The sequence below is a fragment of the Protomyctophum bolini genome, assembly GCF_963924005.1.
Source record: "Protomyctophum bolini genome assembly, chromosome: 4".
Lineage (NCBI taxonomy): Eukaryota > Metazoa > Chordata > Actinopteri > Myctophiformes > Myctophidae > Protomyctophum > Protomyctophum bolini.
This window is the reverse complement of record NC_137865.1, coordinates 29,975,768-29,999,878: the sequence shown is the minus strand read 5'-3', so window position 1 is coordinate 29,999,878 and position 24,111 is coordinate 29,975,768. Positions and strand designations below refer to the sequence as shown.

At 42.2% G+C, this 24,111-nt stretch overlaps 1 protein-coding gene across 1 annotated transcript in view; it reads left to right on the top strand.

Moving 5' to 3' along the window:
• The window catches only part of ano2a (anoctamin 2a), a gene marked incomplete at both ends in the record, with an annotated part of 30,081 nt that overhangs the window by 5,059 nt on the left and 911 nt on the right, over positions 1–24,111 (top strand). The window contains 24 exons of the mRNA XM_080762165.1: positions 1,610–1,705; positions 1,916–2,088; positions 3,381–3,435; positions 3,551–3,602; positions 4,521–4,576; positions 4,683–4,730; positions 5,630–5,694; positions 5,788–5,922; positions 6,248–6,408; positions 6,627–6,709; positions 8,414–8,488; positions 8,746–8,802; positions 9,755–9,829; positions 11,164–11,365; positions 12,907–13,018; positions 13,144–13,201; positions 13,490–13,590; positions 14,346–14,497; positions 18,719–18,871; positions 19,815–19,867; positions 20,307–20,485; positions 21,247–21,352; positions 22,059–22,863; positions 23,044–23,385. Coding sequence (XP_080618291.1) covers positions 1,610–1,705; positions 1,916–2,088; positions 3,381–3,435; positions 3,551–3,602; positions 4,521–4,576; positions 4,683–4,730; positions 5,630–5,694; positions 5,788–5,922; positions 6,248–6,408; positions 6,627–6,709; positions 8,414–8,488; positions 8,746–8,802; positions 9,755–9,829; positions 11,164–11,365; positions 12,907–13,018; positions 13,144–13,201; positions 13,490–13,590; positions 14,346–14,497; positions 18,719–18,871; positions 19,815–19,867; positions 20,307–20,485; positions 21,247–21,352; positions 22,059–22,863; positions 23,044–23,385 — 3,394 coding nt within the window. The remainder of the gene's footprint in view (positions 1–1,609; positions 1,706–1,915; positions 2,089–3,380; positions 3,436–3,550; positions 3,603–4,520; positions 4,577–4,682; positions 4,731–5,629; positions 5,695–5,787; positions 5,923–6,247; positions 6,409–6,626; positions 6,710–8,413; positions 8,489–8,745; positions 8,803–9,754; positions 9,830–11,163; positions 11,366–12,906; positions 13,019–13,143; positions 13,202–13,489; positions 13,591–14,345; positions 14,498–18,718; positions 18,872–19,814; positions 19,868–20,306; positions 20,486–21,246; positions 21,353–22,058; positions 22,864–23,043; positions 23,386–24,111) is intronic.

The window sequence follows — 24,111 nt, the reverse complement described above, 5'->3', positions numbered from 1 at the left end:
GCTTAGCGTCTGATGTTTCTTACTGTATAATACACAAGGTCATTTTATCCTCTCGGACTGAGAAGCGGGAGGCCGTGGGATAAACACTGTGTGGCAGGGGTGTGATCTAGGTGCCGTCTGTGAGTGGGGTGACAGGTCTGGCTCTGCCAGCTCACTGGTGCACCTGCAGCACATTGTTGAGGGGCGCTAGTCCCTCCTATGTCCAACATTGTCCTAACACAAACATTAAATGCCATTGACAATATATGGCTTTGAGTGTTTGTGTAAACACAAACATTGCATAAACACAAACATTGAAGACGAAGGTGAGGACGCAAATTCGAATTGGCCGGAATGAGGTGATGTATTATGATGTATGATGATAAGAGCGCCCCTCACTTCACACAGGTGTGATTTTGTTAATTTAATGAAGGACAGGTGCTGTGTATATAAGAGACCTAATATAATGTGCTTGTCTTCTCTGTTGCATTGAGAGGCTGGGTCGAGACAGCTAAAGCCACACACAAGTCCACATGGTCTCTTAAGGACAACACACACAGGCTGCAAGCAGTGTGCGTTGCCCTTATAAACACAGCAGTGACAGCACCTGTCCTTCTTTTAATTAACACAATGCATGTGCTGCAGGTGCCCTTGTGAGCTGGCAGAGTCACCCCTGTCACGGTCACACCACTCACAGATGGCACCTAGATCACACCGCCTACCACACACTGGTACCTGGTTTTATTTAAAGCCATGGCTGCTCCCTGCTTAAGTGCTTATATTTGTTCCATGTTGACACAAAACAATTATCAGACCTGCTCCAGTGATTATTTTTAATGCTCAAGGTCCTTCATGCTCAAACAGAGTTGGACAAGGCAGATTTCTCTGTAAATGGCCCAACTTCTTGGAATGAGCTTCAAAAGTCTTTAAAAATAAGCTCCTTGCCATCATTTGGTCAATTGGTCAGTTCAGAGCAATGGTCCTAATACATTTAACCATGATTGCACATTTTTTAACTTAATACGCTGTATGAAATACTTGCCATTAATATAGTGGTTGCAACTGTATTAATTCATTGCCAGAGTCCTGTGGTGGGAGTTCTACTCTGGTTTTGGTCAATATTAAGTAGTTCCGGTCATTTTGTGGGGGGCATAGGGGGCCACGCAGTAAAAGTAAATTAATTCACCAACAATTTGTATTGTTGACCTATTTCTAAAATATTAGTGCAACTTTCATTCAACTTTGACCCCTCTATCACATCTATACAACTATTTTTGCGGCGTAGTGATATGGAAATAAAAAACATAGTTCGGTGTGATAGAGGGGTCACAAGTTTTGCAAATTTGTGAGTGGCATTGCCACTCAACTGTTGAACTGTACTGTATGATGATTTTGACATTAGGGCTGAGTTCCAAGCTCTCAAGGCTGACTTTGCTTGATTACATTTTCCAGTTGGAACACCAACATAGTGTACTGTAAATATTCATCCACACCTGCTTAATGCCTAGTATATGAATCACTTATTTTAACTTAACTTAACACAATGAATTGTGACATGTATGCTTGATGAGGTGACATAATGCATGCATAAAATGTGTGTTTGTGTGTCTCTATGTCTTTTGTTGTGTAGAAGCCGCAAGGCCTACATTTTATTCGGCTGCACATCCCGTGGCCAATACTCAGCCGAGAAGCAGAGCTTCAGAAAATCAAAGTTCCCGTACAAAAGGTCAGTGTCTTATCGCGATCATGTCGACACTCTGTTCAGCAGTATTCACAGTCCATTTCACAACATAACTATGTGTAAAACCATACGTTTGGGAAAAGCGGTTTCACGAGATTGTCCCTCAACACTTGTTGAGGGACAATGTTATATGTGAAGGGTAGTGTGTTATAATAATGAAGGGATTTGCATTCATTGTTTGTGTTTATTGAACAGAAATGTGAGTTACGCGAGCGGGAAGGCATTGCCGGGATGTGGGACCGACTGATGACCAAAATCAGCATGCCATTTCAGCCAGACGTCCCTGAGTTTGACACCGAGACAGACCCACAAACAGGAGTCCGATTTAAGGCACTCAAACACGTATTCATCAGAGACAAACTCCATCTGTGAGTAGTACTACTTATACTGTACATAAACACATACAGACATGTATGCATTAGTATTGGTAGGGCTTGATTTGCTGGGGGGGGTTGGGGCGGGCGATCCATACCTCTGCTGTTGATATCCCCCATTTGGTCATTCCTTATGCAAGGCGGTCATTGATAATAAATAAATCAGGGTGATTTATTTATAAACAATGACCACCAAGCCATACATTATCCCGCTTATTACATGGCTACTTAATAGAATTAATAAATTGACCCAAAAGTGACAACAAAACAAAGTATTTCCTTGCTTACGGTAATGAAAGTATTCCAAGATGGCCCCGCAGAGCGCAAACAGTCGCCTCGGAAACAAGGAAGTGAGTGTTGATCAAATGGAATACATTTTCAATTACTGAATCGTCTATTTCTCTCTTCAAATGTTTTCAAAAACATTCTTGAGAGCAACGTTTAGTTACATGACATTGTGGGGGCGGCTGTGGCTCAGGAGGTAGAGCAGGTCGTCCAATGATCCGTGGGTCGGAGGTTCGAATCCCGGCTCTTCCTGTCTACATGTCGAAGTGTCCTTGGGCAAGACACTGAACCCTACACTGCCTCCAATGAGTCGGTCGGTGTGAGCCTTCATGCCATCATTGGTGTTTGAATGTGGGAAGTGAGGACGCTGGCGTCGACCGTTCGCCGCTTCACCTCCCAATGAATGAACCATTGTAAAGCGCTTTGAGAACTTGGAAAAGCACTATACAAATGCAATTAATTGTTGTGTGTTTGTTTACATGGTTGTAATGTTGGGTAGACTAGAGCATCAAATCCAAGCAGCTCATCCAGGTCCTCTGAGTCTTTGATTAGGCGGCGGTCTGATATAGAGCGGTTGTTTATAAAATCGAACCCTGAGTAATGTTATGCAGGAAAATCCTCAGTGAATTTGTAATTCAAAAAGGGTACAAATGTAAACAAATGGAACACTTAGCACTAGTATGTTATGATTTGTTTAAATTTACTGTCATACATATACAGCACTGAAAATGACAATTAATCAATGCCATGTTCCACAAAGTCACGTTTCTTTGATTTGTGGTAAGATTCAGCCATGAACAGGCAGCTAACTTCTGCACTGGTGTAAACAGGTAGCCTATTTGGATACCATTTTTACATGGATTTTGCCACCACATTATCATACGCATCTAATTAAATTATTCGTTTTGCTACAGTACAATAAGACTACTGTGAAGTATACAGTACGTATACAGTACGTCCTCATTCAATTAATTCTGTATCTTATTCTCTGTTATTTGCAGGTATGACATCAAGTCAACAGACACCCTGTTTGACAATGCCACACGCAGCAGAATCGTGAGTCACAACAAAACATATGCTCAACAGCCTCTCGTAATTTAATATTTCTAGGAATAATGAATCAAATAAATTATTATTGACTAAATAGTATTTTCATGTTGTTGGTGTCTAGGTTGCTGATGTCATTTCACGCAATACCTGCACACAAACTTGCCAAACCACTGGTGAGTTATCTGTCCTTTTTGCTTTATCTACGTACATTCTTTTGTTACTATTACTATTACTATTGTTGTTATTGTTGTTATTATTGTTGTGCTTAATCTACATTCTTTCCATTACATACTACTACATTCTATTTCAGATAACATTGTGTTGTGCTTCATTTTCTTTGTAGTGCAATTATGGCCACAATAAAACACTATAATATATGAAGATATGTTGAAAATGTATGAAGTCGTCCTTTAAGGAAACTCTTATGTCATGCATCCTCATCAATCATGGACACCTTAGTAATATTTCAAAATAAATTAAAAATTAAAAGTAACTAGGCAAATCATAGGCTCTTATGTAGACAACTTGAATGAGAGATCACAACTGAATTAATTCGACTTTCTAATCCATATAGTCATTTTTCAAAAACACATTGCATTAAACAGAACATGAGGCCAATAGAAAATAGGCTAAAATACAATAGACTCCACTCGCTAGCTAACCAGGTCAACGTAGGCAGGCATCAACAGTTCTAACATGCCAAATTTACTCTGTGTTTACTTCTTCATAACTGCATCAGACTGCATATCGTTGCTGTTGGGCAGAAACCTCTTATCTCCATATTTTAATGTTTTTTCGTTAATTAATGCCCTACTTGATCAAACTACAGCATCACACAAAAGTATCAAAAGTGGCAGTTTAACAAATGTAAGTCAGATGAATTTAAGCACCAATTATACAAGACAAAACAGTAAAGGGAAGCATACATATACTTCCAACATCCATGCCGCAAATGATTTTGATTCTGTTGTACTCCAGTGCTCTTTGCACATCAAATTCCACAGTATTAATCTAACTCTGAAAACAATATAGGTCTACTTTTAAGAGTTAAATTTAAAAGTAAATGTTCCTGTTTGCCTTGTGTTTTTCAGGCATCACGTCATTGTTGGCTCGAGGTGTATACGACTCTGCCTTTTCGTTACATGATGTGAGTAGTTGTAGAAGTAATTAGAAGTAATTCATTTCTCAAAATGTTTCATAATAATCCAAAGAACAGACTGAATGGTAACACTGGGGTCTTTTGTGTTTTCTAGGGGTCGTGTTTAAGGAGAGGGCGGAGAGACCAGCGGAATGATAGACAGGTGAGCTTTGTGATAATGAGTCTAGGTTGCTAAGCGACAGATAAAACCGGAAATTAACCGAAAGTGAAAACTCCTTCTCCATCCGCCTCAATGTTATCAGATTTTTAAAAATACATTTACCTTAGATTTATTATTTATCTTTTCCCAGATTCCCAAAATTACTACATTTATTTTTTTAAAGAAAAGATGATCGTCCACCGCTACACACAGCATTTGTTTCACTGAAAAATACTGATGGTGACAGATTAATTAATTACTTAATTAATTTATTAATTTATTGATTGATTAATACATCCCAGTTAATGTGTTAAAATAGGGGCTAAATCATTGAATATTTGCGACCACTGTAGGTCTTCCTCTGGGCTTTTACCGTACTGTAAAAAAGCAAGGTTTAGCACCATCATTGGATCTAATGTTTGAGTATACAGAGCAACCAGTTATCTCTTTTGTTTTTGTATTTATTTATTTAGCTTGTTCTGCCTTTATTGATAGTATACACTACAGTATATAGACAGGAAATGGGGAGAGAGAGACGGGGAGTGACACGCAGCAAAGGTTGTCAGGATCGGGACTCAAACTCGTGACATGTCGTCAGGCTGCAGTGGAGCAAGTGGCCTGGACCGCTAGGCTAGCGGTCCAGGCCAGAAGCTGATAAACTTGATTTCACTCATGTTATATTGCATGGATGAAATAGGCTCTATCTCTGCCTCTCCCTCCCTGTTTCCTCGCAACTTCTACTTGTCTTTATATAGAAGTAGAGTATACCTTGTAAAACTACTATTATTATATTGAAATTCTTTATTGGGAATTACCCCTGAGATGAATCATCTCATTCGATGTTTCACTTTTGATCTGTATGGTGTCTAATCATTGCGACATTGTTCTGTGATATGCCTCAGATTCTCCATGAAGAATGGGCTAACTATGGAGTCATGCATAAATACCAGCCCGTGGACCTGATCAGGTATACTATACTAAGTCATGTGAATATACTTTAGAAACAAAGATCAGTACAAGCAGCTATACATGCATAACACATGAACGTTTATCTTGACAGGAAGTACTTTGGAGAAGAGATTGGGTTGTATTTTGCTTGGCTGGGTGTCTACACTCAGCTGCTAATCCCTCCTTCCGTACTGGGGATCATTGTCTTCATTTATGGCATATTAAGCGTTGACACCAATGTGCCAAGGTAGGTACACAAACAATTCATAAAAAGGACCACGGTTCATACATGCCATATTGTCTATTCACAGCTTTGGCCATATATTATCGTACATATAATTTATCACTATACCACCACAAGATTTTTATTTATATTAGATTTTGCATACACAGTATACCGTGAATCACATTGGGCTAAACATGCCAGATATCCAATATACAGTGCTTTAAATCTCGCTCTTTGTCAAAGTATGCTTTGTATACATTTCTGGTCTTGCACATGCTATATGTTATTTGTAGTCGTAGTATATACCGTACTGTATATTCATGGTTTGTTTACATGTGTGTTTCAGTCAGGAGACATGCAATGACAGTCTGAACATCACCATGTGTCCATTGTGTGATGGAGTGTGTGACTACTGGCGGCTGAGTTCGGTGTGCTCATTGGCCCGAACATCGTACCTCTTTGACAATGGAGTCACTGTCCTCTTTGCTATCTTCATGTCCCTGTGGGGTAAGTTTATCAACACGTGAGTCATTCATATGATACAGGCAAATATTAGAAGCAACATACCTACCCCATTACTGCTCACAAACTTGTTTTCTTCTTGTGTGTGTGTGTGTGTGTGTGTGTGTGTGTGTGTGTGTGTGTGTGTGTGTGTGTGTGTGTGTGTGTGTGTGTGTGTGTGTGTGTGTGTGTGTGTGTGTGTGTGTGTGTGTGCGCGCGCATAGCTGCTTGTTTCCTGGAGCACTGGAAGAGGCGGCAAATGTGTCTGAAACATGCATGGGACCTTACAAGCATGGAGGATGAGGAGGTATGCACACACACACACACACACACACACGCACGCACGCACACACGCACGCACGCACGCACACACACACACACACACACACACACACACACACACACACACACACACGCACACACACACACACACACTCTTTTCTACTAGTCGTTTCAACACTTTAATCCTAGCCTAGCATCCCTAATCTGGGGCGAACATTATGTAAAAAGTATAAAGTCTGAAAATGCAAAAAATTATAATTATGTAACAAGTTGGCATTTTCCTGTTTTTTACAAAATGCCACTGACAGACAGTGATAATCGCATAGTTGTCATTTTTCCAAGTGGAGAAAATAAAATAATGAATCCTCTTAGTCTCAACTGCGTCCTGGCCCGGGGAGGATTTATTTTAGTCAAATTACACATAAATATTTTAATTATATAATAGGCCTATTATATATATTGTATTGCCTTTGATGCTTTAAGACACCTTTAGCACAAGCATTACATATTGTATTTGTAACAGTGTGGGAACAGACACTATTACAGAAGTTCTTCATGAAGGAGGCCAATGTGTGAATGACTATACTGGCTCTACTGTAGTTTTTATCCACCAATGTTTTGGCTACCATGTGGGAAATGAAAGGCTAATGACTCTAATGCGACTGAGCCGTTCTTAAAGCAGTGAGTGAGCTGGCTAGAAAAGGTGAAGCACCAGGGTCATACGATACCATGCACTCCCTCCATCCCTCCCTCTCTCCTGTGTCTGTCACACATGCTCTGTAATGATGTTAATATGTTCGGACTTTCTTCCCCTCCACGCTGTCTGAAGGATCGAGGCATGCAGGTGGGATGATTTTTCTACTGAATCACTGTGCCCAGGTTTAGATAATATTGCCAATTAGGCAGAACAGAATCGATCTAAACCCCTGATTTATCAACTTGCAGATGACAAGACTTAACACAAGTCGAATCGAAGTAACCTGTGGCACACTTCATCAAATATGCAAAATATGTGAACATTGAGCATTTGTCAACACACTGAATTTATTGTCACATCACAGGTTTACAGAAATGTGTTTTTGTGCGTGGTTCCCATCGTCTCGTTATTTCCATAGAAGAAAAGAAGGGTGTAAAAGGAGATCAAAAGAAAACAAAAAAGACACATTTTCCACATATTTAATTATTTACATACAGTAGTACCTGAGATAAGACATGAAGGTGTGTGAGCATAGCAACAGATGTGTAGTCTGTGCATGACATACTTATGGACGTTAGAATGGTGCACACAAGAAAAAAATGATAAAAGTCACTGTGTTGTACATGGGATTAAGGTGCGTGCAAAATGTGTCGACTGCATAATCCACGTAAGGCAGACTGACCCCCCCCACCCACCCACACACACACACTGAACCATGACTCATGTAGCTTCCTGCAGGTGACATAACATATGTTGAGCTTTTCTACATTCATTGTTATGTCAGTTTATTTGCGGTTGAAACCATCTTTCATAAAGCGACTACAAAAACGGTTAGTGCTACAGTGATGTTAGTTTTTAATTATTTTTAATTATTGCCAGAACAGAGGTGATCACCGGTAATTACTAAACTGGGATGAAATAGTTAACTAAATTATAATAAATTGACTCCGTAACTTTGCACAATCCTACATTGTATGCCAATACTTTTTTATTTGTATTGTACTGTAAGTGAAGTAATTTTGTGTGTTGCAGGAGGAACTGAGACCTGAATACGAAGAAGCTCTATTGGAGAAAAGAGAAAAGATTAGAGAAAAGTACAAAAAGAAGGTATTGAATTTGGTTTGAATCCTGGATGCATCTTACTGTGCTTTATTGTCCCATCACAGTTTTACAAGTAAAAACATTTGTGAATCTCGTTTTGGTGCATAGTTCCCATAGTTCCCAGAATGCCCTGTATCGATGGAAATTACAACTACTTTGCTGGCTCTGGTGCCTGAATTTCCCCTCACGGGATCAATAAAGGTATATAATCTCCCTACGGTATCTCTCCCGTCCTCTCTGTCCCTTCTCATTCTGTTATACAGTTGGCTCAGGCCCGGGAAGGCGCAGATGGAGAGACGGATCACATGCTGGCCTCCCAGGTATCACTGCACCTCTTTCTGAGTGTGAAGGGAGGGGCAGGAATTGGGAGGGAGGGGAGGAGGTGGAGGCAGAGAAGTTCCACCAGATTTATGCTTGGTTGTAGTGCCGGTGTGGTGTCAGTATCACGCAACTGAAACAGCCGATCTACAAGCCCACTGTGCGTCGCAGGCAGCCAGCACAACACATTGTGAGGCTATTTTCAATGCACACAACAATGCGCAACCAAGTATAAATCAGGCATTGCACTGAGGTGAATTAGGCTTTACTTCACAGAGAACACGGACAGGGACCTTACCATCACAACCCACGCCTCATTCAGGCAAATTAATGGCAAGCTGTGGTTAAAAAACAGAGCCAAGCAGCCTATGGATACATTATGCGTAACAACAGTTCTCTGAGTTTGCGTATGTGTGTATGTGTGTGCAGTGTGCGTGCGTGTGTGCGTGCGTGCATGCGTATGTGCGTATGTGCGATTGTGCGTGCGTGCATGCGTGTTGTCGGTGTTGTAGTGAAAATGCCGACCCTCCATTCCCCCTTCTCACACTGAGGGTGGTGGTTGCGTCCAAAGCTGCTTACCTGCCTGAGATTAGCCCAGATTACTGAGAGAGAGAACGGGGGAGGGAGAGGAAGGATTGTTCATCTGTCTGTTCATCCAGAAAACATGTCTGCAGCAGAGAAACATAGGCACATTTTCCTCATTTATTAAATATTAACCATAACCAACGTATACTCTAGTTACTGTGTGCGTGTGTGTGTGTGTGTGTGTGTGTGTGTGTGTGTGTGTGTGTGTGTGTGTGTGTGTGTGTGCATGTGTGTGTGTGTGTGTGTGTGTGTGCGTGTGTGACTGTGTGCGTGCGTGCGTGCGTGCGTGCGTGCGTGCGTATGTATGTAAACATATGAACATGCATTTGTTTACCTGAGTAATTATTAATTAATTATACATTTTTACAGCGAGAGCCAGACTCCCTGGATATTGAGGATCACCTGCCAGGCTACCTCATCAATGTGTCCACCCTGCTACTACTGGTACTGCAATTATACTTCAATCTATCTAACTATAATAATTGTAGAGATTGCGTCCTCAAAATGTGTCCTCAAAATTTGAGGGAGAAATTTGAGGAATATGTGGACGGAATGTTGCACGCTGCCATTGGCTGGCTGGATCTCATCTCATCTACATACCCTATGATCTTTATTGTCCTTCATCAGAAGTGTCAGTAATAAAGTAAATTACTTTATATAGACATTACAAAAGAGAGCCTATGGGACAGAGGAGGGATGACCCCCCCCGCGCCTCTGTGTCCGTTGCATCGCAGTAGTTTAGGTACGAACCAAAATTCTCTATTGTGTTCTGAGTCGTTCGTTTCCACCCGGAACATATTTGCAGTGCAGCTTGCACGTCGATGATAGCTTGTAGCAGCTGGTAAAAAAAATATATATTTGGCATTTGCCACTTGAATTAATGGTGACTTGATTGACATAAAAAAGGGCCTGTCAGCTCAAACCAGAAATGCAATACATTGTTTTCAAGAATGTTGCACACAAATGTTAGAATTACAAAGTTATGTAATGTAATAGTACTTACAAAGTGGCAAAGTGAGTGGCAGAGTGAGTTTAACGTTGTTTAATGCAATCAGATAGATAGGACTTTTCTGTTTGAATGTATGGGCTGCCAAGGCCAGAAAGTAGTTCCTGCGTAACTTCTGATGATGATGTCACACCATACCATCTATTGCCAGTTGCCACAATACCTAATAAGCCCAAGCCCCCAGTAAGGCTATCTAACTACCTACTGGCGAAATGTGGAATTGTAGCACTTTCATGGAGGTGGACGGACGTTCATGACGTCACGTGCGTAAACCCGGACCTCAAAATTGAGGTTCCGGGCTAGGCTAGGCTAAACTTCCACTCGCTCGAGTCATTGAGTTATAATTATACATCCGGCAGTCTTCCGGGTGCTTCAAAACACCACTAAACAACTTCTATTGAAATGAATAGCGGGGGGCAGGGCTAACGCTCCGGTTCGGTCTCTATCCTTTTATTACTCTATGAATAAGCCACATCTACCATTGCTTCCCTCAAGCTACAGCAGTGTCAATGCCGCTTTGGGAGGGCTGGAAAGAGCACCGCAGCTTATGATTGGGCCATCAGTCGCAACGTTCCACACGGCAACTCGCTCGCTTTAGCCCACTCGATGGTGTCTCTCATGGTGCAAGTTTGCTTGAGACGGCGCCCCTCCGCTGTGGTCTACAACCATAGGGCGAAAGTCGCTCACAAAGCGGGGCAGAAAGCTGTCACGTCTGTGCCAATTAAGGAGAGGGAAATTATGTAATATAACAATATCTGTGTTTGTGCATCAGGTTGGCATAACATTCTCTGCAGTGATTGGGGTGGCCATATACCGTATCTGCATGCTGACGGTTTGGTCCATGAACCCTGACCCCAAGGCCAAGGAAAGTGTCAGGATGACGGTCACTACCACTGGCATCGTCCTCAACATGCTGGTGGTTCTGGTGTTGGAGGAGATCTATGGAGCTATCGCTGTCTGGCTAACTGAGCTGGGTATGGTTACTGTTAATCTGACTGTACAACTGTAATAGTGTGTGTGTGTGTGTGTGTGTGTGTGTGTGTGTGTGTGTGTGTGTGTGTGTGTGTGTGTGTGTGTGTGTGTGTGCGCGTGTGACTGCCCACTCCATGCGGCGACAACTTCCCTGAGGTGTAAATGGCCACAATCTGCAATAAGTCTCCCTGGACCAGCCTCTGAGTCTACGTATACTATAATCACACTATAATCACACTATAATGCTGATTATAGTGTTGATGATGAGTGCCATGTGCCTTGATCTGACTGGTCTGAGGATTGAGAGCACAGCCTGCCACTCTCAAGCCTGATTTATACCAGTGCCAGTGTGTCACGTGCCATAAATAGCCTATCTACAAGCTCACATCGCGTGCCATGCGCTGCAAGCTTCTAGATTGGCTATTTCGTAATGCGATCCAAAAGCAAGACGCTCTGACAGTGTCACAGACAAAGTATGCTTTACAGTAATATCGGAAATAATTTGTTATTACCGGTGTAATCATTCAATAAATGTAATCATAAATAATGATCAGTGCAAACGCTCCCAGTGTGGAACCAGTTGATAACAACCATGAACCCACTTTGCAGCAAAGATGATTCATTGAAACAACACAACCTCAAATGCCAACTTTCTTGACTTAAGGCACAATAGATGTAGGACAGGTGTTCTTACTGGTTTTCTAGTTTTCTAGTCACGGTAATGGTTTCATTGGTGCCCCAGATCATGGAAACCAGTGAATAGATCTATCTGATAACCATGTTAGCAGCAGGACTGAGGACAAAGGCACCTTTTGGAGCCACTGAACCGCAGTCTGTTATTACTGGACATCCTTATAGGCCAAACATCTATAAGATTATAACCTACATCAGACTATTTTGCCTGCATTTTTGTCCTCCTTTATGATATATTATAAATATAAATATATCTTCGTATATAAAGTGCCTATTACACACACAGGCATCTGACACTTTATATACAAATTGTACACTATACACCAGTGGTTCCCAAAGTGGGGTCCGGGGACCCCTAGGGGTCCTTGAGGGAGTTCCATGGGGTCCCCAGCTAAATTATTTTTAGGAACAAAATGGACCCTTATCAGTCTGTAACTCAGAGAGTGTACAAATGGAACCAAATGGACCTGTTGGGGTCCATTTGGTTCCATTTGTACACTTGAGTTAAATTAACTTAGATTTTACAATATACATCAGGTCTCAGATATAGAAATGCAATTAAATGTGGATCCGTAGACTAAAGCATGTCAAACTGGGGGTCCGCGGGATAATTAGTGTCAATTTGGTCCACATGAAAAAGTTTGGGAACCACTGTCTTAAAGTGCCTACACACACAGGCATCTGACACTTTATTTATACAAATAGTACACTATACACAATAGACAGATATGCATACATAAATGTACACATACACTTGCAGTATAGTGATCTTATCTACCGTTTACTTAATTTATAAAATATATTATAATATATTATATATTAAAGACTGTCTGTGTCTCATTTCCATCAGAGCTTCCTAGGACAGAAGGAGAATTCGAGGAGAGGGTGATCTTCAAGTCGTTCTTCCTCAAATCCATGAACGCCTTTGCTCCTATTTTCTACGTGGCCTTCTTCAAGGGCAGGTTTGTACAGCTGTTGCTTTTCTATCTGCCAAAGAACACAGAAGATTCACCATCCTTAAAGCTCTGCTTCCTTTGTCATCTTCTTATCGTCTGTCTGTCTGCAATCCCTCATCATCTTCATGCAGGTTTTCTGGGCGGCCTGGGGACTATATTTACGTCTTTGCAGACTATCGCATGGAGGAGGTGGGTTCACTTCCTCACACGCGCACACACACACACACACACACACACACACACACACACACACACACACACACACACACACACACACACACACACACACACAATTTACAATTTAGGCATTTAGCAGACGCTCAAATTAAGCAAGAACAAAAAGCATGGCAATACAATACATGATCCAAAAGGATCACTGATCATTTTGGATGCCTGCAAACACGTGCTTACGTGCCCATAGGTGCGTGTGCCTGTGTACTGCATATTGATGTGATGTGTGCCTGATCTCTTCTACAGTGTGCTCCACCAGGCTGTCTCATTGAACTGTGTATTCAGCTCAGTTTGATCATGTTGGGCAAGCAGCTCATCCAGAACAATGTGTTTGAGGTCCTCATTCCGTACGTATTTTACACTGTCTGTCTGTCTGTCTGTCTGTCTGTCTGTCTGTCTGTCTGTCTGTCTGTCTGTCTGTCTGTCTGTCTGTCTGTCTGTCTGTCTGTCTGTCTGTCTGTCTGTCTGTCTGTCTGTCTGTCTGTCTGTCTGTCTGTCTGTCTGTCTGTCTGTCTGTCTGTCTGTCTGTCTGTCTGTCTGTCTGTCTGTCTGTCTGTCTGTCTGTCTGTCTGTCTGTCTGTCTGTCTGTCTGTCTGTCTGTCTGTCTGTCTGTCTGTCTGTCTGTCTGTCTGTCTGTCTGTCTGTCTGTCTGTCTGTCTGTCTGTCTGTCTGTCTGTCTGTCTGTCTGTCTGTCTGTCTGTCTGTCTGTCTGTCTGTCTGTCTGTCTGTCTGTCTGTCTGTCTGTCTGTCTGTCTGTCTGTCTGTCTGTCTGTCTGTCTGTCTGTCTGTCTGTCTGTCTGTCTGTCTGTCTGTCTGTCTGTCTGTCTGTCTGTCTGTCTGTCTGTCTGTCTGTCTGTCTGTCTGTCTGTCTGTCTGTCTGTCTGTCTGTCTGTCTGTCTGTCTGTCTGTCTGTCTGTCTGTCTTGTCTGTCTGTCTGTCTGTCTGTCTGTCTGTCTGTCTGTCTGTCTGTCTGTCTGTCTGTCTGTCTGTCTGTCTGTCGAACTCTTAAGTAACTACTGTATGTAAAAGTTGAGAACAGACATTACACAATGTGTTCTTTGTCCTCTTTCACCTTGTCGTTCCACGCTTGCTGTTGCTCCAGGAAGCTGAAGAAGATGTACAGAGCAATGCAGGAAAAGAAGTTAAAGAAAAATGCCGAGGATGAGGATGAAGAGAAGAGGCCAAAGCAGCAGTTTGACAAGGACTTTGCCCAGGACCCCTTCGAGGGCGTGACCCCTGAATACATGGAAATGAGTGAGTTTCAATTTTTACGCTTACTCTAGCGTTCTCTCTGATTCACTCTTACCCTTCCATGTTGACGGTTTCGGATGTTATCAGATTATTTATTCTCTGTGCAATGGAGCCAGTAAGAACATTTCCTACATATTGACGTTGTTGTCAGCCATTGTCCGATGACGTGTTTGGCACGTTGTCCGACTATTAACCCTATTACTAACACTAACCCTAATAGCTCTAACCCTAACCCAAACCTCAGTCTTAACCGGCCACATAAGTAAACATAAAGCGAAGTCGTTGTATATCGCAGTTTCACAATGTTTTCGTTAGTCGCCTACTCGTGGTAGGCAGTATGTGGAAATGTCCATTTTGCCTCCATTGCATGGTCTAAGAACATATTGGTGATTATTGGGTCGATAACATTCGAAGCGGGTGTCCATGTAGCAAAAGGTAGAAAAAAGTAAAGCCAGATTATACCAGAGTCCGCCTCTAGGTTAATGGTTACTATAGAGGCCTATAGAGTCTACAAAGGAGACTGGAGGAGACTTTTTACTACAGACTCTGTGACCTAATCTAAAGTCCTGTTTAGGAGTAAGGTCTTAACCCATTATGGGGGGGAACTCCTTTTTGTAATCATACCTTTCAGGACGGGAACCCATTTTGGTATACAGTACATACCGGTACATTAATTTAACTCTGGGATTTATTTTGTTATAAATACCCGAAATATATACTTTAACTGTTGATTGTGTCATGGATACAGTAAAGGCATTTTCAGACGGGGAGCTACTGACATGTCTAGTAATTCATTGAGAGGCCTCAACGGAGAAGTTGAGGGGCGACAACGCAAGCGTATTTACGTGGGTGCGGTCCTGTGAAATTGTTTTATGCTCACACCCGTGAGTCGTGACTGACTAGACCTGGATTGTGTTGAGCTTTTTTTTGAGTGGTGCAACCACTCCAAGGAACAGATTTGTCCGTGTTCACCTATGTTTGTGACGTTCACCTATGTATGTATGTATGTATGTGACGTTCACCTATGTATGTATGAGCAAATCTGGTTGAATTGTTTGTAAAAAATTGTCTTTATGTATGAAGTGTATTTTGTGAATTGCGGACCCCCTTGAAAACGAGATGGTTCATCTCAAGGGATTTTTCCTAATAAAGACATTTCAGACATCATAGAATGAGTACCAGTAGGGGCGCTGTTGCCTGCTAATGAGAGAGAGAGAGAGAGAGAGAGAGGAGGAGGGGGGAGAGAGAGGGGAGTTGCACCACTCGGTTCACACAGGTGTGATTTTTAACAGTGCGAGTCACGCCCCTCATGAGCAGACCTGGAGCAGGCATGTCGTCGATCCAGGCGACAATGTTTACGTCGCATGCTCCCTGTCTGAAAAGACCTTTACACATAATTACGCATGCTCCCTGTCTGAAAAGACCTTTACACATAATTACGCATGCTCCCTGTCTGAAAAGACCTTTACACATATTACACATGCTCCCTGTCTGAAAAGACCTTTACACATATTACACATGCTCCCTGTCTGAAAAGACCTTTACACATATTACACATGCTCCCTGTCTGAAAAGACCTTTACACATATTACGCATGCTCCCTGTCTGAAAAGACCTTTACACATATTACACATGCTCCCTGTCTGAAAAGACCTTTACACATATTACAAATATTGGTGGTAAAACCATTAAGCCTATTGATAATTAGGTTACTACACTGCGTAACAAAGAACAAGGTTAGTGTTAAATACAGATTCAATATAACTTCTAAAGAAAATCAATAATAGTACTCACAAAAACATGCCTCCCCCTGGCCAGCCGGGGCGCCTGATGGAGGGGAAAGGAACTAGTTGGAATAACGTGTACCTTCCACGCGCAATGTCCAACCAGGACCCTGTCAGGTGAAAAGAAGTCTTGGACTCCTCATGCATAGAAGGGCACATGTGGTCAATCCGTTGCTCTCCCCAGGTTGGCAGAGGAAGTATAGTGCGGATTACATTAGATAATTGACACTAGGTGAAAGAATTGGTTGCAAAATCGTGGGTAAACTAAAGATGTATATTATATAAATATATAAAAATATATCAAATAATAGTAATCTGTAGAAAAGCATCATCAGGGTAGAGTAGTGACTTTGGCCGTAAACTACGCCCATTCTCAAGTCAAGTCCGAGGCTGACTTACAGGGATCCATGCTTGCGTTTATGTAGCCTATTTACAATGCTTTAGTGTTCATGCTGAATCAATTAATAGTCCCCAAACCTCAAATAAAATATGTATGTGGCCAACATTTGTCAACACATACCGCATATATATAAAATAAAAAATGTGTCAAACTAGCTTATGTTATGCATAATGGACAATAGGACATGATACAAATTCCATCTGTTTGCATTTTGTAGGCTAATTGCATTCAGAGCTGAATTATAGGTCACTCAGTGTGTTGACAGACTCAGCCAAAGTATCACGTAATGATTAAAATAGACCATGCCCATTATTTAATTTGATTTCCAAATCCAATAGTGGGACAGTGGAGGGAATCAATCACCCCAGTAATCAATAAAGCTCTGATGAAAATTATAGGATTTTATTTTTACCTCTGCAAAGGTGCAGTGCGCAATTCATTGCTATGTGGTGCTATGTGGTGCTTCCCGACCTAGTACCGACCGTTTCGTTTTTATATAACTCTATGGTACCGACACGCTGTTAGCTTGAAGACCTGTCCACCATAAACATCATCGCGTTAGTTTCCGGTTACCATTTATGGAGGTAAAATGGGCGGAGTTGTTGTACTACACGCGGGGAAACTGGGCAAAACGCTTGAGAAATAGCGAGTGACTGTGAGGCAAAAATGAGCTACAGACACGATACGCACAAATGAAGCCATTACGTCACCTTTGGTGAATGACATGTGAGAAGGAGCGTAACGAAAATACACACTCCTTTAGTCACTATATTTACACATGGGGGTAAATTTCCTGACCCCATACAACTATTCCTGCCCTTGATTATGATTGGCTGAACCACATTCAAAGCTGAAATACTGTGTTTTGATGTCGGCTAAGTGTTGATGAGAAAGAGATGGGAGAGGGAGAGGGAGAAGTTAAAAATGTATAGGGGATAAGGATACCTGCTGAAATAAATGAAAGGGATATTGAAGAGCTGACAGAAGCCTGGCCAGCCTGAAATGTCTTTCACTAATGGCTAGAGATGTTATAATAACTTGGCCCATGTCATTAATGCTATTAGCTCCCTACCTCCTGCCTCCTTCATCTCAGTTGATTAGCTCAATCCAACAGCTCATGGTATTTTTTGCATCATTTAAATGATGGTGCGTTCACACAGGCAGATGTAAAAGATCTATCTAATACACAGTGTATTTGTAGCTGTTGTAGCTTACTAGAATCAGCTACAAACGTCGGATGCATCTTTGTATAATCATGTCGCTTAATAATAATAATAATAATAATATGGTTGATGCAGTCAGTCTTCACTACATAAAGGTTTTCATTAGAGGTAACTGAAGTATTCAAAATTAAATAAAAATGCCATTTGGTCTGGAAGAAAACGCACTATTGCCAGGCTTGTTGCCATGGCAATCCTGGCAATAATGACGGCAGCAGGCATGGCTGTATCTGTGTTGCTGCATCTGTGTGTTGCTTGGCAACCATTCTGCTAAATGTCGCTGAAGAACGAAATTGCTTGGTAGAAGAATGATTTGTTATCAGTGAATGTGCCACTGGCTCACCTGGTTGAGCACCATTATCAAGGCTCAATTGTTGTTGCACCCGGCCAATGGCTTCGAATCCAACCTAGGCCCTTAGTTGCATTTTATCACCCTCTCTCTCTATTGCCATTCCTGTCTCTGTATTCATTGTCACTGTTAAATAAAGTAGAAAATGCCCAAAGAATAATCTTGTAAAAAAAATAATTAATGCATCTTTTTCTTGCTGTGTGTTTACTTCATAAAACTATATGTACTGTACCGTTTTATAAAAGCAATACGCCACACAAGGCTGTGGTTTACATAGAACTTTTAAGGAGGTTTTCCCGTTAGATGTTCTAAAATCTTTGTAAACCACAGCCTTTTGAGGCTTATTACCTTATTAAAAGATTTCTGTCTCCTAAGAAAGAAAAGACTCTTGCTATTAAAATAAATAGTCTCAGCCTTTGTTTGTAAACACAGTTTATTGTGAATGATTGAGAGTTGATCTGTTTTTTGCAGTCATCCAGTACGGGTTTGTGTCTCTGTTCGTGGCCTCCTTCCCGCTGGCCCCGGCCTTTGCTCTGCTCAACAATGTCATTGAGATTCGGCTCGACGCAGCCAAATTTGTCACAGAGATCCGCCGACCAGACGCTGTGAGATGCAAAGACATAGGTAAACAATGCCACGCATGGCTTCACTCCTCCTTACACCAATCCTCTGTCAGTCTCTCTCTGGCAATCTCTCTCTCTGTTTGTGTGTGTGTGTGTGTGTGTGTGTGTGTGTGTGTGTGTGTGTGCGTGCGCGTGCGTGCGTGCGTTATATATAGCTCAAATTTAAATTTTACTCACCTTCTTTACCTGTACTTACATTTATTTCTATCTCACTGTTTCTCTGTCTGCTGTTATACTAGTATACATACACACCAGGGGGGCAGTCAGACAGATATTTTGTGAAGCCACAAGGAAATTTCCTGAAAGTTCATATAATGGCCTGTTGTGGCGCTGTCATTGGGCCCAAAAAAACCCATAGCCCCATAGAAGTCCATGCATGTATTTGGGCCCAACTTCACCTAGACTGTATTACCTTAATAAACATGGTCATGAATACTTTTTGCTTCCAGTCACTAGTTTAAAGTCTCATTTCTAATGTCATAATATTCTTTTTGGAAAATTATGGTCCCATTTATACAAAAAATTACCATAAAATGACCATAAAGTCGCGCATGTTCATGTTCTGTTCTGCTACCGTTACAGTCTATGATCGGGATTCCCCACCCACTCGAGTCATAATAAAAACCAACTAAGAAGAAGGGGGGAAGTCCCACCTCGTTGTCTGGGCCAGCCAATGGGCCAGCTGGGCCCAAACGGATCTAGAAAGATGGCGACTTACAATTCAAGGACTGACAGGCTTCATTTTACGTTCATGTTAGACCCGGGGAACGCTTTGTCCATATTTTTTACAGTCTATGATACACACACACACACACACACACACACACACACACACACACACACACACACACGTGCGCGGACACGGACACCTGTATACACATGCATGTGGATACACACATTTCCCTCTCTTTTTTGTCTCTTTTCGTGATGCATGCAATCTCCAGGGATTTGGCACAACATTCTCTGTGGGATCAGCAAGTTCTCTGTCATTACAAATGTAAGTGAGTGCATGTGTTTGCGTGTGTATTTAGCTTGTCTCTAAGTTTCACATGGGCACTGAGACACACTTAGACCGCAGCCTTCCTTGCATAACAAGTGATAACTCTTTCCCCTCAAAGGTTTTCAGTGACATATCCTATCATCTCATGTCCAATATGCAATTATAAGCTTCATTTATTTATGTTCACCGTCTATTCATATTCACTTTTTAGAAATTGGTTATACTGTATTTCTTGGTTGTATGTCGTGTAAAGATTTGATTTAGAGTTGTGCTGTTCTGACCATAAATAATTCCCAATGATTAAAGATTATTATGTGATAAGTTCACGGTTTAGTGTGACCGATGCTGACCTGATGACATACTGGTGATGATCTCTACAGGTGATCAGGTAATCTCATGCAGCATTGTGATCTCCCCCTCTGTCTTTCGGCACCAGGCTTTTGTCATCTCCTTCACATCTGAGTTCATCCCTAAATTGGTGTACCAGTACATGTACAGCGTCAATGGCACGATGACAGGATACACAGAGCACTCGCTGTCCTACTTCAATGTCAGCGACTTCCAGTCAGGCTCGGCACCAACGTCCACGCTCATCACTGGGGTCACCATGTGCAGGTCAGGTTTGATTGATTGATTGATTGAACATTTTATTAACAGATTGCAGAATGGGTACAGTTCAAGGAAGGTACAGGTCAACACATACTGCTAAGAGGATAAAACCAGAAAAAACACACATCTATGCGTGTACAGTATCTAGGCCTATTGACAAATAGAGAGGGGGGTGGGACTTTTAATCTTTCACAGGGGCCGGTTTCGAATTGCAGCCGCCTGTAACTGCTCTTTGAGTTTTTTTCTGACAGGGGGAATTTCCCTGGCCGGACGTAGCGCGTGGAAGGAACAGTTCCGACCAGTTCCTTTACCCTCCATCAGACGCCCCGGCTGGCCAGGGGGAGGTAGTTTTAGAGACCATGATTACTGCATGATTTTGTGAGGGTACCTACCCTAGGGGACACGGATAACATGCAAACTCCACACAGAGAGGCCATTTTGCCAACCCCACCTCGGGTATGGGCACTGATGACGTGGAGGAGGGAACACGCCCCCAGCGCCGAACCCAGGACCTTCTAGCTGTGAGGTGACAGCACTACCGACTGTGCCACCGTGCCCCTCACTGACCCACTGTTGAGGGATTTGCCTGTTTTAATTGCAGCTCAAAAAGCTTCAGAGAACACAGGGAAAACGCCAGACCACAGAAAATCCATTGAATGTTCAAAGTTCAGGTTGTGTGGGTGTAATTGAGGTCATAAAAAAAAGAAAATGAATTTCATGAAACCTTTAAAAACTAAACCATGACTCCATCTATCTCTATGCATTAGGTATAAGGACTACAGAGACCCGCCCTGGGGAAAGGATCCCTACACATTCTCAAAACAGTACTGGTCTCTCCTTGCTGCAAGACTGGCTTTTGTAATCTTCTTCCAGGTATGAAAGACTAGATTATGTTAAGACTTTAGTTTTAACTTTAGTATTAATAATTGATTTTAGGCAAGTTGTGTTTAACAGCTACTGTATGTACACATACAGTGAACATGAATTATACTATCTCTGCTGCCTGGAAGAAACCATCTAACTCCAAAATGATAATTTGTCAGGAAATTAAAAATATACATTTATCAGAAAATGAAGAAAACCATAACCTTAACCTGCAGAAAACAAAGCCTCATCGTTGTGACTATATATTGTCAATTATGTGCATGAAAGTTTGAGGGTTTATGGAGTTAATAGGTTTTGTCCAAGTGCTTTTTACTACTTTTCATTGGTTCAATATTATTATTATATTTCTTTTATGGTTTTTTTGTGGCTTTCGCCTTTATTTTATATTTTTTATAGAGGGACAGACAGTAGGCTGACAGGAAGGACCGCTGAGCCATGCCCCAGGCCGGTTCAATATTATTTTAACCAACACACAGAGATGAAGGGTGTTCAATAGCACTGATTCATGCAAAATAAATCAAAAACCTCAAAAATTAAGTTAGGTGGTTTCCTCCCGACAGCAATGAATATAATTGTAATATTAAAATAATCAATAAACAATCTGTGTTTTCTCATTTCAAGAAGACACTTTAATCGATTTCAAGACTACATTACCCTGTGTGTGTTTTTTTCCTCTCTTCTTCACATGCCTTAGAATTTGGCCATGTTCCTGAGCATGCTGGTGGCGTGGATGATCCCAGATGTACCACGCTCCTTGCGCGAGCAGCTGAAGAAAGAGAACCTTCTCCTGATGGAGTATCTGCTGAGCACCGAGCAGGAGAAGAACTCCCCGAAGAGAGCCTCTAGATGCTACCAACCAAACCTCGCCAACATCAGCATCCTGATAGAGTCACCACTGGAGGCTGAGGGAGAGGAGATAATTTGCGAGGAACGGGAGGAGGAGGAGGTGGAGGAGGAGGAGGAGGAGAAGCAAGTAGGAGAGCAGGAGCTGGAGGAGGTGGCGATCGATCTGGACAAACCCAGCAGGAGCAGCGACAGCTACCCAGAGCTCAGGTTGTCAACCGAAGAAGGTGGAAACCAAGGAGGAATAGAAGCTGATGGAGGAGTTGGTGGAGGAGGACGAGGAGATGCAGAAACACATGAAGAAAAAGAGGAAGACAAAGAACAAGTGAATGTAGAAGTTGATGGTGGTGATAAAGAGATGGAAGGAAAAGAGGGTAAAGAAGGAGATGGAGATGAAAGGAAAGAAGCGAAGGAAGTTGAAGTGAAGACACATGCAGAGGACCATGTTTTTGAAGTGAAGACAGATGCAGAGGAACATGTTTTTGAATTGAAGACAGATGCAGAGGAACATGTTTTTCAAGTGAAGGCAGATGCAGAGGAATGGGTTTTTCAAGTGAAGGCAGATGCAGAGGAAGTGAATGTGCACGAAGAGGTCAGGGAAGAGGAACATGTTGATATTAATCTGGACGACCTCATGGCAGAGCTGGGACTGTTAGGTGAGAAGAGACTGCTGTGTGCTTCCGTCTCAGTGTTTTCTTCTCTTATCGAAACTATTTTCTATAGATTTCAAACGTTTGTTGATTAACTTGATTGATTAATTGATTGATTGATTGATTGATTGATTGATTAACTTAACTTAACTTTTATTTTGTTTGACTCTCCCCATAATATTATAGATGAGGAACCCTCATCAGACAAAGCAGGAGATGTGGAGTTTCCCTGTTCGGTTTCCAAGCAGTCACTCCATGATCCCCCATCTAAGCGAGGCTCATCCCACAGCATCACTGGCTCTGCTGCAGCGAGTACGGCCTCTGAACCCAGGCTCTTCAAGCTAATAGATCCTCCACCTAGAGAGCCGGGCTCTAGGCACAAGGCCCGCTGCTCCACCTTGCCTTCTCAGCAGAGAGGTGTTGAACCTTGCTACAGCCTGCCACGGCCAAGACAGTCCACCAGCCTCAACAAGCTCCAGCAGATGGCCGCATACACTCCTCTGGTTCCTTTGGTTCTCCAGGGCCCACGTGATCCAGCAGCGGTCTCATCGCACCCCCTCTCCCCTCCACACAAACCCGAACACACACCAGGGTCGCCCACATCCCCACATGCAGAGGACCATGTTTTTGAAGTGAAGACAGATGCAGAGGAACATGTTTTTGAAGTGAAGACAGATGCAGAGGAACATGTTTTTGAAGTGAAGATAGATTCAGAGGACCATGTTTTTGAAGTAAAAACAGATGCAGAGGACCATGTTTTTGAAGTGAAGACAGATGCAGAGGAACATGTTTTTGAAGTAAAAACAGATGCAGAGGACCATGTTTTTGAAGTAAAGACAGATGCAGAGGACCATGTTTTTGAAGTAAAGACAGATGCAGAGGAACATGTTTTTGAAGTGAAGACAGATGCAGAGGACCATGTTTTTGAAGTAAAGACAGATGCAGAGGACCATGTTTTTGAAGTGAAGACAGATGCAGAGGACCATGTTTTTGAAGTAAAAACAGATGCAGAGGACCATGTTTTTGAAGTGAAGACAGATGCAGAGGACCATGTTTTTGAAGTGAAGACAGATGCAGAGGACCATGTTTTTGAAGTGAAGACAGATGCAGAGGACCATGTTTTTCAAGTGAAGACAGATGCAGAGGACCATGTTTTTCAAGTGAAGGCAGATGCAGAGGAAGTGAATGTGCACGAAGAGGTCAGGGAAGAGGAACATGTTGATATTAATCTGGACGACCTCATGGCAGAGCTGG